Source organism: Lissotriton helveticus, chromosome 7 (genome assembly GCF_964261635.1).
Source record: "Lissotriton helveticus chromosome 7, aLisHel1.1, whole genome shotgun sequence".
Taxonomy (NCBI): Eukaryota; Metazoa; Chordata; class Amphibia; order Caudata; family Salamandridae; genus Lissotriton; species Lissotriton helveticus.
In genome coordinates this window covers 1464773234-1464788046 of record NC_136068.1, presented here as the reverse complement: position 1 = coordinate 1464788046, position 14813 = coordinate 1464773234, and the positions used below count along the sequence as shown (strand labels likewise).

General features: G+C 44.1%; 1 protein-coding gene across 3 annotated transcripts in view; it reads left to right on the top strand.

Annotated features, from left to right (window-relative positions):
* LOC144770371 (serine/threonine-protein kinase SBK2-like) overlaps positions 1-13905 on the top strand; it is a 205885-nt gene extending 191980 nt beyond the window's left edge. For all 3 annotated transcript variants that reach the window (XM_078654840.1, XM_078654839.1, XM_078654838.1), the window contains exon 4: positions 11665-13905. In XM_078654840.1, the coding sequence (XP_078510966.1) occupies positions 11665-12225 (561 nt within the window). In that variant the 3' untranslated portion in view covers positions 12226-13905. The remainder of the gene's footprint in view (positions 1-11664) is intronic.
* Positions 13906-14813: the final 908 nt, after the last annotated feature.

The following is a 14813-nucleotide window of genomic DNA, read 5'->3' as shown; positions in this document are numbered from 1 at the left end:
TTCAGTTTCCATCACTATGCAATAAAAGAAGACAGGTTACACACTGGCGATTGATTCCGGGTCACCAAGGGCAGAGACAGCACAAGCTGCTAGACGGGTGTTTGAAGGCTAGAGGTATCGAGGAGCATTGTCCTTTTCGTTATGGAGTAAACCGCAAGTATTAAAACCCCTTCACTAAACTCTTTTTTCCTCACTCCAAAACAGTGAAGCCTCCCCCTAACTGCCGTGGTTGCCGAGGAGACAAGTCTTACATAATGTAGAGGTACATTCCATAAGGTCCAGTTACGCATAAGCGCATGTGAAGACCCTGCTCTGTACTGAGTTTTGCTTAGTTCTAGACTTTTGTTAGTAGTGCCTACTTTTCGAATAGAATCTCTTTCTGAATAAGCTTCCAGAGTGCGCATTTAAAGATACTATAGCGGCAGTATGCACATGTTCGATTTTTAGAATACATGTAGAACGAGTGCTTGGTACCGTCTAATAACGAATGCATGTACTTTGAAATAATAGCAAGAGTCCATACTCGAACAGGTATTACATTGTTATACCAATGTCTAAGATAATCGTGATGACACAGTAAAATTGATAAGCGCCTTTGACGTCATGGTAATGTAACAATGAAATTGCGCCTTAAAGTAAATAGCGCTTTTAATATCAGGGCACTGTAAAGAAATGATCTCATGACGCCTAAATACGACTTTGGGATTTATACATCACAATATTCCGCATAGAATTTTGAGAATGAGTTAGTTGACGCTTAATATGAATGTGACTCTGAGTCTAGTATTGCACAACTCGCTTTTAATTATATGTTTTTTTTAATAATATGCTTCATAATTCACAACTGTGTCTCTATGTCATTGTACATTTCTGAAGTGTCTTTTCCCACTTATTCGCTACAAATGTGGTTGCACTATCTCCCTTTTCTCTTACTACAGGTACAATGTGACCTACTACCACAAAACGAATCAGGTTACAAATTTACCTTTTTCTTTTTTTTTTCACGTAATCACTTTATGGTCCTGAGGAAAGCCGACTGACCAACAGGCAGATAAGGCTGAAACATGTCAACCACTTTTAACCTCACAAGATTAGTGTGCTAGAATTCCTAAATAATTCCATAGCGACACGCCTTAACCTTCTACCCGAATCCAGAAATATTAAAGTTGAACCTCTGGCTGTCCGGGTATTTTAGAACACCTTCATAGCACTATTTCACTTATTCACCATCACTACTGTTTTAACCAATGGTACAACCTCCTGGCGGAGGGGGCAAACAAAAACTGACCCAAGGATTACGCACGGACACGTGTTACAAGAAGCGGGGACACATCATATACCGCTACACGACTCTGAAAAAACATGTGTATGAGGGTCTTTTATTTGGGAGACACCTACCGATCCACCTGCAGACCTTGGTTATGCAGGACCAGTGATCCTTTCCACATTGATTTATAATTATTGAAAGGAGATTGAAAGAATCTCGACTCTCTCTCCCTCCACCAATTGATGATACGCGACTTCCTGTAGCAACATTTTTAAGATATTCGATCAAACATCATCAGTCTTATCAAAACATAAAGGATGTTTTTATTGTAGTTAGTTTAAATTCGCTCTCTCCAAATTTGATGAAATAAACACATTTAAATTAACAACAGCGTAGAAATAAAGATAGGTATCTAGATTATCACTGTTTGTTAGCCTTGTACTGACTCTGCCTTGGAGAGCTCTGGGTGCCTGGTATTAAATATATCCTATATTTGCTTACAGTCCTCTGTCTTCCCAGGAAGAGATTCATCTGCCTTGTAAAAAAACTCATTTTGGTGAGTGGTGAATAATTTATAGGTTTTAGGGAATGGGTGAAGATAAGGAAAGACAGGGGTCTGAAAGGTTTTTGCGGTCAGTAATGGGTGGTGTTTAGGGGCGGTAAGGCTTTATTTAGAGTTAAGGGATCGTTGGAGTTTACGGGTGAAGAGGTCTAATAAAGGTCGCAGGGTGGGGTTTAGGTATAGAAAGGGATTTTTAGGTTAAGAATGAGTGGCACATGCATGTTCTGTATTTCTCAGGTGTAATAATTATCGTCTGTCGTGAGTTTTCAGGGCATAACATAGATGAATGTTGGAACGTACCGCTCCAAAAACTATACGTTTTTGGTAAATACTGACCATTTTTCTCCCAATAAATATCAATAGGTTTGATCTCAAAAAGCCTCACTCAACAAGGCATGTCATTTCTGCCACAATATCCCATTTAATCCACAAAGGCGCTCAACAGGTCCCTGGAAATGTATAAATGTTCCAAATATAATCTAGTTCAAATTAAATGTCTCCTGAGGCCTAACCTGATGACCACCAGCAGAAACGACTTCACCGAAAGACTACCAAACAGCAGCTTCGATGAACTTCTGCTTACCCTTGCCTATATTACTGAGATTTGTGATCTGATCTTCAATCACTACCTAGACCTGCTATTTCTGACAAAATCTTGGTTCGACGAAACTTCACAACCTATTATCAAATGAACATTACCTGATAACTTCTCAATGAAATGCAATGTATAGAGTAGGCGGAAAAAGGGGAGTTGTGGCCTATGTTCACAAGGATAGCTTCACCTGCACCCCAGAAACCACACAGGCATAATCTACTTGTTAATGCCTGAACACTTTCTAATCGACTTGCTTCCTCATTTTAAGTGTGGACATATCTAATGTACCAAACTCCAGGTAAAAATGACTAGTTCTCTCTGCCTAGCCTTATTATGTCCAAAAATACCAAACATCTTCTTGGTTGACTTTAATCCATCTGCAATGGAAACTCCAGTGACAGCTAGTATTTCCAAAAGAATCTATGGTCACATTGCACAACTATCCCTGCTTTCTACTCTTGAAAGCAGACAAAATAAGTTTCTATTTTCTAAACCAGTACCCATTGGTTAGCCTTATCACAATTCTTTCCTTTTCTTTATAAACTTTAAATCATGAGAAACAAATGGTCAATCCAGAAGTGAAGAAATGTGGACCTGCGCAATAAAGCAAACCGACCCAAAAAAGATTGCATCTGTAAACCTCTCAAACACTATCCCATTAAGTGCAACAATTGGTGTGTCATTCTTGCTTGCAAAATACGGGGAGACCCTTGCCTCTGCAAGACTCTATAGACCTTCTCAAGAAGAAAAAACTTTCACTGATCATTCAGCAAAAGGGTATTCTGAGGAGTTCAATAACCAGAGAAAATAAGTCAGTTGCCTTGATGGAAATGCAAAGAATTCCTCCCCCAACAATGAAGGACATCAAACAAAAATAGCATTTGCCAAGCAAAGCCGGCTTTCTTCTGGTCTAAAATCAATCAAGCATAAAACAGACCACAAAACATTTCAGTATATAGAAATGTGGTGCAACTTATTGAAAAATCCAAAGTGTCAAAGAATAACTGCTATAATGCAGTTAAATTCTTTGCACAAAATGATTTTCACAAGCCCCGGGTGCCCAAAAACAACACACTACATCAAAGAAAGATGGTTGAACTTCGAACACACTGACAGTACTTTAATCTTCAAACAGGTCTAGACCCATCACCCATCTTCCATTCCTGGCCAAACTCCTGGCAAACCAACTGAAACACTGCAATAGCCGAAAATATCCTAGTAGCCGATTTCCAATCGGGTTTGCGATCAGGCCACACTACAGAAACTGTTACCATCTAGATGTGGTTGATGCCTTCAACATCATAGACTTGTAAAGTCTGGTCTTGCCCTTCTGGCTCTCTCTGTGACAATCAATAAATACCATTGGCCATCACAGTTTACTTGACACTATGCAGAAGAGACTAGGAGCTGGGGACTTGGTAATGAAATGGTTTGCATTATATTTCTATCAGTAAAATAAAATCCATCTAGACAAGCATCACACCCCCTCCTACCCTACACAGTATGGAGCAGCACAGGGTTCTATCCTGGCATTCCAACCTTATTATGAAGACATCCTGAACAATTTTAGTGTGGATTATCACCAGTAGATTGAGGATACAAAGCTATATATCGAAATCAGCTCCTGAGAAGAGTAATCATTTTCTTCAAATTATCTAGACCTAATCAAACATACATTTACAAATATTCCCTATAGTCCCAGTGTTAAGTGATCTCCAGTAACTCCACCTGGAAGCATGATGTTAATTTAAACTCTTGATTATAACTTACAACACGGTCTATTCAAACATTCTTAAGTATGTGACATGGCAGATCTAGATCTGGCACTTCCACAAGCAAAACACTTTACAACCTCTAAAATAAATACTATTTATCTATGTAGCAGCCCCACATTCTGAAACCTCCTCAAACTCACTACATGGACAATTCTTACTCTGAAGATATTCAAGACTGAATTAAAAAATGTCATAGCTAAGAAGGTAGTAAGCTATGCCTTACACAGCACCGTCATCTCTGATCCTTGTACATCCTAATGACTCACTTCCTCTGATAGTACTACAGGACCAGTCATTTGTTTCTCTTGGTGTTGTTTTACTTTTGCCTCAAAGTCACTCTGCTGACTAATAGACCCCACGTGTGATGCCTTAACTATGTTTTTTTTCCTCCAAAATCCCACTTGTCAAGTTCTATTTGTTTGTATCTCAATGAAGACTGTCAAATGTTTGTGGCAATGTCCATGAGACCTGGTCCAAGCATTATAAAATCCGTAAATAAATCACGGTGAAACAAATATTTTGCATCTAATCCTAACCTTGAGACTACACTCAACCCTCCTTTCATATACCAGAACAGACCATACAGCTCTGCCAAGGCACCTCAATCCTTGTCTTTGCTCCTCATGCATTCACACATCAACTGACCTTCATCACACCCTGTTGTCTTTAAGAGAGCACTTTGTTGCTACTCGTTTAAGCTTCCTGATTCTTCACAATGAGACAAACAACAAAACTGTGCCAAGCGACCTCAGCTCTGGCTCTCATGCTCACCAAGACATTACTCCCCTAACCTAGTTCTAATCCTCACCCACAACCACTTAAATGGAAATGGGACATGTCATTTTGTTAATTTCTCGTAGACCTCTGTTGCTTTGAGGTTTATGTTCCTACTTGAATTAGTTAAATGGCTGAAGCTTTATCAAGACTAAGAGACTGCCAACCTTTGGTCTGTCAGCCAGTTTGCCTCATATAAGACATGTTTGCTCAGCAGTCTACATAGGCCCAGTTCTTGGGTTACCCACTCCAGTGGTATGGAACGCTTCGGTGGTGCAGTACAGTCCTGCACTGGATCGGCAAAGTCTGGCTGTGCTTGATCATACGCAGCAGCACTCGGCAGGCACAGGCTCTCTTCCTAGAGCCACAGTACTGGCTGGTTCTGGCAAACTGGGGAGCTCCTGCTCGGGCAATTTTGCGGTAAGGCTCTTTTTCCTCAGCAAGGGTGGTCTCCTTGCTCTGCCGGGGTTCCAGCATTGTCTTGTTGATCCTCTGGCCTCCTTTGATGCAGTTTACAGAATGTGGGAGGGTCCGCCTTGGATACAGCAACAGTTTCTGGGTCTCAGCCAACAAACTGGACCATTGGCCTCATCATCTCCGGTGGCCCCTCATGGCATATGGGGTCGCTGCCACAGCACTCACAAGTCCGGTCACGCTGACCTGGCGTTGGTGTCCACAGCAGCCCCTCCTGGCATATGGGGTTGCCGAAACAATTGGGCACACCGAGTATGGCCCTATCATTAGAGGAGCGGGTTCACCACACCTCGCTACTTGGCTCTAGCCACTGCAGCCCCTCCTGGCATAAGGGGTCTCTGAAACCATCTGGCACATAGACTACAGCCTGATCGATGCAGGAGTGGATTCCTCACACATCACACAGGGAGTCCACATATCTTGGCACCCCTCTAGAGTTTGTTCCTACGAACGCTTTCCTCTCCAATACAGGGCAAACTGGTCTTGGCGAACAGGCCGGCGCAGGTGCTCCAGGCTCCAGGGCAGGTGGTCTTGGTTCCCTGGGTGATGTCCCCTCACCCAGCAGGGAGACTAGCAAGCTTAGGCCCCCAGTTCTGGTCACAGGCAAAAGTTTTGCAGAGATTCCCCGCCTCACACAGCCCGCCTGGCTGCTCGGCAAATGACAACGTTTGGGCTCTGGAAGACTCATACTCATATTACTTTTCCAGGCACAAAATATAATTTAATGCCTAAATCTTTGAAGTTTTATGTTGGGATGTTACTTCTTTGAAATCAACACCTTTCCTCTTTTTCATACTTCTGAAGGATGTCTGTCACAGCAGGCAGGACTCTGAAGCTGATTTACCCACAACAAGATTTATGGGCATTATCAAAGTTCACAACTGAATGTCAGCCACAGTGATATGAGTATCAAAAGGTTAAATATTGGGCCTTCAGCCTTACTATTTATGATTCTCTTTTCAGTCCCATCTCTCTCATACTGAGATGTGTCCAGGCCCCTTCCTTGTGATCCACCATTGAATCAAATCAATCTTTATTTTACATTTAGTTAAATGCATAAATGTACATGAATAAAACAGTACATATATTAAGTATTGCATATCACAAAGTGCAGGTGCAATTACAAAGAAAATCAGGCAAAAGTACAAGGTGAAATTTTTTGAAGTATGTAAAACTATTAGCCAATACTCTATGTACTAAATCAATAAGATTAAAACATGTATAAATATCATACACAAGGATAAAAGCAAAGTTTAAACAAAATTCATATCTAACGATAAACCATTATCTAATACATACTGAAAAAATGGCTGTACAAATTTGGCCGGAAATGGAAAGCTAGGCACAAAAGGCAGTAAACAATTGCTTTGCTCATATATACATATGCTAAGTGTGAAAATCTAGTTGAGATTAAAAGCTAGCCATGAAAAACAATTAGCCTAATGATCTACCTCTAGTGTAGCTTCATTCAGATAAAATGTCATGTCCATTAGCAGCCTTTCGACTTCCTAACCCAGCTTGTAGGAAGGAGATCATAGTAAGACAAACAAATAGGGGTTCTAATTCCTGTAACATAGCAAGAGCAAAAGCCAATGTTGGGGGGCGATAGCTAAATTTCTTCAGCAGAGGAATAATATATTGTTTTCCTATCTTTAACATAAAAAGTGCAAAATAGCAGAACATGCAAAGTTGATTGAGGTGACTTATTAATACACGGACAAGGGGAGAGTTGGGAGGTATATAGTTCAATCGAAATCTGGTTAGGATTGTCAGTGCTGAATGTTCTCAGTAGAAGAAAGATACAATGAAGCCCCTTGCTGTGGGTGTGTTAAACCATAACAAAGCAAAACAGAATTTTTTCCCCTGCCTCTATCTCACCTGTCGGATGCAGTTTTCTTACAAAAAAGTTCCTTTAGCTTCAATTTAGGAAAACCTTCACAAAGGTTTGGAGTGTCAAAATGTTCTTATAGCCCCAGTAATGTGAAAGTATGTTTTACGTAGGATAACCAAAGGATTTTATGATTGTGCCTGTCGAAGACTCGAGAAGAAATGGTGGCACGAACAAACACCGGACACCCACGCAGCCCTCAAGAATGCCAGCCGCAGGCACCATCAACTCATTCAAACCGCCAAAAGGACCTTCTGCAAGGAATGCATTAACAACGACGCGCACAACAGCATAGAGCTCTTCAACATCATGAACGAACTCACCAACCCCAGCTCCAGCTTCAACAATATCCCGCTGTCACAAGACGTCTGCGACTCCCTAGCCACCTTCTTCCACCGCAAGATCATAGACATCCATGACAGCTTTAACACTCAGACCCCCCGATAGGCTTCAACACCTTAGACTCACCGCCCCCCAGTCACACCGGCATCCTGACCTCCTGGAACCATGTCAACAACGAAGACACCATCAAAACCATGAACAGCATCCAGTTTGGCTCACCGTCAGACCCCTGCCCCCACCACATCTTCAACAAAGCGAGCTTCATCATCGCACCCCACCTCCGAAAGATCTTCAACAGCTCATTCGTGACCGCCACCTTCCTGGAAAGCTGGAAACATGCAGAAATCAATGCCCTACGCAAGAAACCCAAGGCAGATCCAAAGGACCTCAAGAACTTTCGGCCCATCGCCATGTTCCCGTTCCCGGCGAAAGTCATCAGGAAGATCGTCAACAGACAACTGACCCACTTCCTCAAATAAAACAACACCCTCGACTCATCCCAATCCAGATTCCGCAGCAACCACAGCACCGAAACCGCCCTCATCGCCGCCACTGACGACATCAGGACCGTGCTGGACAACGGCAAAACGGTGGCCCTCACCCTCGTAGACCTCTGAGCCGCCTTCAACACCTTCAACACCATCTGCCACCAAGCCCTATGCACACACCTCCACATCGCAGGGATCCATGACAAAGCCCTGGACGGGATCACCTCCTTCCTCACTGACAGAACCCATAGAATCTGCCTCTCTCCATTCCGATCCGAAGCCACCAGGGCTCACCTGCGGCGTACCCCAAGGATCATCCCTCAGCCCGACCCTCTTCAACGTCTACATGACACCGCTCGCTAACATCGTCCGAACGCACAACCTCAACATCATCTCATATGCCGAAGGTACTCAGCTGATCCTCTCCCTCACCAAAGACCCCGCCACCACCAAAACCAACTTCGACGAAGGAATAAAGGTCGTCGCCGAATGGATGAAGAACAGTCGCCTGAACTCAGACAAGACGGATTTCCACATCCTCGGCTCCACTCCCTGCGCCTGGGACGACTCCTGGTGGCCGACCTCGCTGGGAGCTGCGCCGACAACCACCGACCATGCACGCAACCTGGGGTTCATCCTGGACTCATTACTGTCAATGACCCAGCAAGTCAATGCCGTCTCCTCCTCCTGCTTCAACACCCCCCTTTTGCTTTGCAAGATCTACAGATGGATCCCCACCGGAACCAGAAGGACGGTCACCCAGGCCCTCGTCACCAGCAGGCTGGACTACGGCAATGCCCTCTACGCAGGAACCACTGCAAAACTCCAGAAGAGACTCCAATGCAAACAGAACGCCTCCGCATGCCTCATCCTCGATATCTCCCGCCAAAGCCACATCACTGCCCACCTGACGGACCTACACTGGCTCCCCGTCAACAACAGGATGCCCTTCAAGCTCCTCACCCACGCTCACAAAGCACTCCACGATGTCGGACCAGCATACCTCAACAAATGACTCACCTTCTACACACCCAATCACCAGCTTCGCTCCGCTCACCTTGCCTTCACCACCATTCCATGCATCCACCGAATGACCACCGATGGCAGATCCTTCTCCCACCTCGCCGCCAAGACATGGAACACCCTCCCCATCCACCTGCGACAGACCTAGGACCTGCTGACCTTCGGGAGACTTCTCAAAACATGGCTATTCGAACAGTAGCAACCTCCCCCTCCCCCTTCAGCGCCTTGAGACCCTCACAGGTGAGTAGTGTGCTCTACAAATGTTTTGGTTGATAGATTGATTGTGATCTAAGGACAAAATATCTTTCAGAATCCTTTAATTTAGATCAACACTGTTCCTTTTCCACAATGACAACCACAGGGAGAGTGGGCTAATTTGATAGTATCACTGATATAAGGCAGATCGACTTCCTAGTGGGCAAAAATGTTACTGCAGGCAGGTGGAACTGCTAGCAGCAGCCGAATGAAATTGTCTTCTATTACTTGCAAGGGAGCGATGTCCGCCATCCCCCAGATCGCTGCCCTGTAAGTAGCAACTGATCTCGATTCAGCCAGGTAGATTTTAATCATTTCTGGTCCGGGCCTACTGCCTATTTTTTTTGAGAAGTGGAACATTTTAGCTATACTCTCTTGCCCAAGCGATCTGCCCTATTCTGTACCATCGGCTTCCAGGACTGTTTTGAATCGAATTCCATCCCTAGGCAGTTAAAGCTTGAGACTTGTTCTATTTATTCCCATTGTGATAAAAACTTGGTGGTTTCTTCTTGGCGCCACTCATAGCTAAAATAAAGGTTATTTACTGTGAGGTCCAGAACAGACATGAAGGCCATATAATCAGAAATAAGATGTTTAAGTGTGATGGGAGTTCTTCCTAAAAGAACTGCATGATCTGCATACAGCAGAATCGGAATGGGGTGGTTTGTGCTTGCGGGGAGTCTTTTGATGTTTTAACTAGAGTTTCACACAGGTTATTTGTATAAAGGGCAAATAGGAGGGGGCCAGAATGCAGCCCGTTTTGACCCCCCTTTCGATGTTAAAAGGTTTTGTGCATTCCTCTGGTCTTCCAAATCAGACCATAGCAGAATCATCCGAATAAGACTCTCTAATAAAATTGGTTATTGCAGCCTCCACTCCCATGGCCTCCATGATATTCCACAGTTTGCTGATTCAGACCTTTGAAATGCACAGAAATAGCCTGGCTCTTCCATCCTCTAATGCATGTCCCACCCAGCTTACAGAAATGCAGCAATACACAAATCTATCTGGGGGGATTCCTCTACTCCTCATGCTTTCACCAGGCAGGCCTGGGCTTACCAAGATGGAACCCAAGGTCCTCAATGTAATGTACCAGTGCAGGCACTTCTGCACACTTACTGCATAGCACTGTTATCCGTGTGTATTATGCCATCACAAGCATACCCACATGCAGCACACGCATTCAGTCTGGTCACACTGTTCAGTTCTAAAGACTTTCTGTACTGTACCACAATGTGTTGTATTAAAGCACACACACATTTTTTATGTGCGAACTGCACCACACTTCTCCCTTTGTGTAGTGTATTTTTTGCAAGCACACATGCACTCAGCACATGTTTCCACCACGCATGCACTTCCACACAGACTTGATGTAGGCCAAGGGTGAGTTAAGCAAACAGCAGCAGCACTTTTATGAACCTGAGTAAAACTGTAGGCCTCGCTCCAGGGGCGAAGGGGTAAAAATGACCTGTTCACTACTACTGATTATTCCAAGTTATGCTGACATATTGATTGGACCGTTGTTTATGTTTGTATAGTGCTGTAGCAAAAAGTCTTAAGGGACTAAACTAGAATTAAATCAAATAATGTGTTCTTTGAGTTCCTTGAGCCACATTTAGAAGTACATCCTGTTATCTGTTCCGTTCGTTCTTTGATGTAGCGTTCATTGTTTTCCACATTGATTGTACTGTGGGTTACATATGTAAAGTGTCCTATAAACTGAAAAAAAGGAATGAAATGAAAACCAAAACAGATGTAAACAATTATTTTAGTTTAACAGGACTTTAAACCCCTTGGGGGAAGTGTAGCCTTTGTTTTTGGTACGTTTGGGCAGGGGGGTGTGCCAGGGAGTATGCACCCCTGTGCTCATGATATTTAGTGGGTTAGCCAGTGACGTGGGACAGGGGATAAATAGGCGTGGCGTCACGTGTGTGGGGTTAATAAAAGAATAACCCACAAAGTTCTCATGTGTCCCATTACTCTGCACTGAGCCTGCGTCCTGCTGCTGAAAGCTCTATTTGAATTAAAAAATAAGAATATGTTTGCATTTAAATAAGCAAACAAATCTTTGTGATGAATGTATTAAAAAATTTACTACCAAATGTACTTCAGGTACATATGCTGATAGCGTTTGTGTACAATACTGCCAGAAAGGAAGAAATGCGTGCTGCTTCTGACCATACTGTCTAATCTTTCTCTTTCCCAACTTTATCGCCTTTAGGAAGGGGTCCCAGAATCCGCTGCCAAGCATTGTGCCAAGCAGGTAGTCAGCGCTTTGGAGTTCATTCACAGTCGCGGCCTAGTCTACCGTGATGTCAAACCCGAGAATGTGCTGCTCTTTGGCCGCGACTGCCAACGTATCAAGCTGACAGACTTTGGCCTCACCAGACCCAAAGGCACTATCCTCAAGCTTGTGTCTGGAGTCATCCCTTACACCGCGCCAGAGCTCACAAACCCCATGAACACCGATGGACTGCCCATTGATGCCACCCTCGACGCCTGGGCTTTTGGGGTCCTCCTCTTTTGTCTGATAACTGGATACTTCCCCTGGGAGAAGACCATGATCTCGGATCCATTCTTCGATGACTTTGTAGTCTGGCAGGAGACAGGCAACAGTGAGGAGCTTTCAAGACACTGGAAGAAGCTGACCTCAGATGCCATGGACATGATGAGCAAGCTACTGGCCCTAAATCCCTCGGAGAGGAGCCCCGTCAGTAAGGTCATACAGTACCTGGACTGTCCCTGGAGAGTAGACAACTGGAGGAGCGTGGAAGGTATCTGAGAACCGAAGGGCTTTCTGGACATGTACCCTCATTTCTCCATGTTCTACTGTAGGCCTTCTGCTGAGGAAAGGCCTTCTATTAACTTGTCTCTAGGGAACAATTACAGGGAAAAGAGTTGTATGTTTCTTAAATACTGAGTAGTTGAACCTTCACTATGCAAAGAAGTACAGATTACACCATGTCCTCAGGAGTAGACTCTGCCCACGTTTTACTGCATGCAACTTGTTAACCTGGCTTTTTTCCTTTCGCTTAGTGTGCTTGATGATGCGAAATCGAAGCATTATTTTAAATGAACAATCATTTGTATTCTGATATCCATTAAGTGAGACATCATGTCTCTACTATCACTAGATGTGTAGCGCACTACTTAAACCACTACTGTGGTGTTTTACCTAAGGTGCCTGTACTCACTTGCATGTTCTATGATTATTAGTAATGAATTCCCACACTCTCTGCACCATTTTCACTCTTGTGCAGCAAGTTGGAAATTGCCTTATTGTAGTCAGAGTTATTTAGGCCTGGTCGTTGTTATTCCAGGAGTGTAAGCCCTACAACATGAGTTGCACGCTCGATCACTCCCATACATTTCTTCTTGAGCAACGTCACATGAGAGATTTACCAGCAACAGACATATTTGAGGATTTTGTATGTTTATTGCTAAACACCAGGGACTAGAATTACTAAGGGCCGCGCCGGGCTCACAGAGCACTGCCCACGTTTACGCTGTAGTTGTGAGATTTTAACAATAGGAAGTAAATCGACCCAGAGCTTTGCATCATTCTGCGCACCGCAACTCCCTCCCATGACCAATAAATAACCTCGCAAGTGCCATATTACATAGAGTGCACTGGTTCGAGTTCAATTTTGCATCTTTTCCAGATTACAAAGGATTACACCAATATTTGCACCAACAGTTGGATGCAAATCACATTTGCGCATTTGTCAGGAGTGAAAATGTTTGTCTGCTATTGCAGTCAACAACCAGCCATTCTTTTTTTGTTGTTGTAAAAACTGCCCCGTGGCGTAGTGATTAATTAAGCGCATGCTCTCCTGCTTGAGCTTTCACGATTTGCATTGCTCATTTGCATTACTCCTTCAAATAGTTGGTTTGTTTTATTTTAACAAGCTCTTTCCCTGTCCGCCAATACACACACACTCACCGCTGCCTAATGGGAAACAAATATGGCGGCGAGTGAGCGAGGCGTGAATGATGTTTTCAGTGGCATTTGTTTTCACATTGCGCGTACTCGGCGGCTTCCAACAGAGCAGAAATTGCTTGTGGGTGCCAGGCCGACAACTGGCTGCAGGTCACGTGTGATGCTCTGCCGGACTTGGTTTCTGCGATCTTCTTTCAGATGTCACTCTGGCACCCGGGCTCCACAATGGAACGAGGATGAGGGATGTCTTCGCGCAGAGAACGCTGGCATCCATTCAGGCAGGTGGCCTTGGGTCAGCCGGCAGACATGCGGCGGGTGGATACACTCACGAAGGGAGCATCTTTTCTGTGCATGTTGCAGCGACATAAAAACGTAACCTAAACTGTCCTTTTGTATATCCGTGTATTTATTTCAAGATTTCACTTTAACTTCTTTTAAATGAAGATGTAGCTGCACTAGTTTAAGTCTTTGCAAAGGAAACATTACATTGTTGTTACTACAAATAAATACCCTCAAAAACAATGCGCCAGAGTTCGAGTAGTTTGCTATGACACACACTGCAGTGTTCGACTGCTGGTTTGAAGAATGAGACTTGCCTGTAAAGTCAAGGTTATTTTAATGTGAATGCAGACTCTGCAGTTCCCGCTCTTATAGGACCGTCTCTTCAGCTGAAATAGCATAAACACAGACCTTCCACATAGCCCGACCACGAGCTCTCCCCAACCACGAGACTAGTAGGCTGCTTGCTCCTCCGTTATGGCGGAGGTGCAACGCTGCGCCTGCTCAGTGTAGCAGGCATACACATGAATACAATGGTAATAAATACCATTTTATCATGGTCTTGGACTGCCGGCCACCTCCCCCCTTGAACACCGACTGAATTACCCAATTCAACCAGTCAACACAATGGGGGTCTCTGGAAGTCAAGGGGGGGTACGGGCCCCCCCCCCCTGGCCGTATTTATTAAAATATAAAAACAAATCAAACATTTTAATCAAATAAACATTTCTGACAATTATTAAAATGCACACTTTTCAGAAAATTAGATTGACATCCGTTTCGACATGGTATGATGGGCTAACCTTAACAAATAGCTAGTACAGCGTGTTTCCTAACGTAATCTAATCATCCTGAAAATTAAACTGCATTCTAATAATTTTTTAATAAAGTCCTACGGCAAGGTCGCCAACCGGTGTCAGATCCTTTTACAGCTGCGCTCTCACGTTGAAGATGCGCATGCGCAACCCAGGGCACGTTACACCCACGTGCGCTCCCTGAACTCCATTTAACCATAACAGGAGGGCCCAGACACTCGCGCACCTTAGTGACGTCATAGTGTTGTGAGGGGTGGCTACCAGCCTGAGGAAAGCGTAGACTCCCTCCCCCGCACCCTTTAAATTACTGGAGATCATATCCTGCCCCTGAAGTTC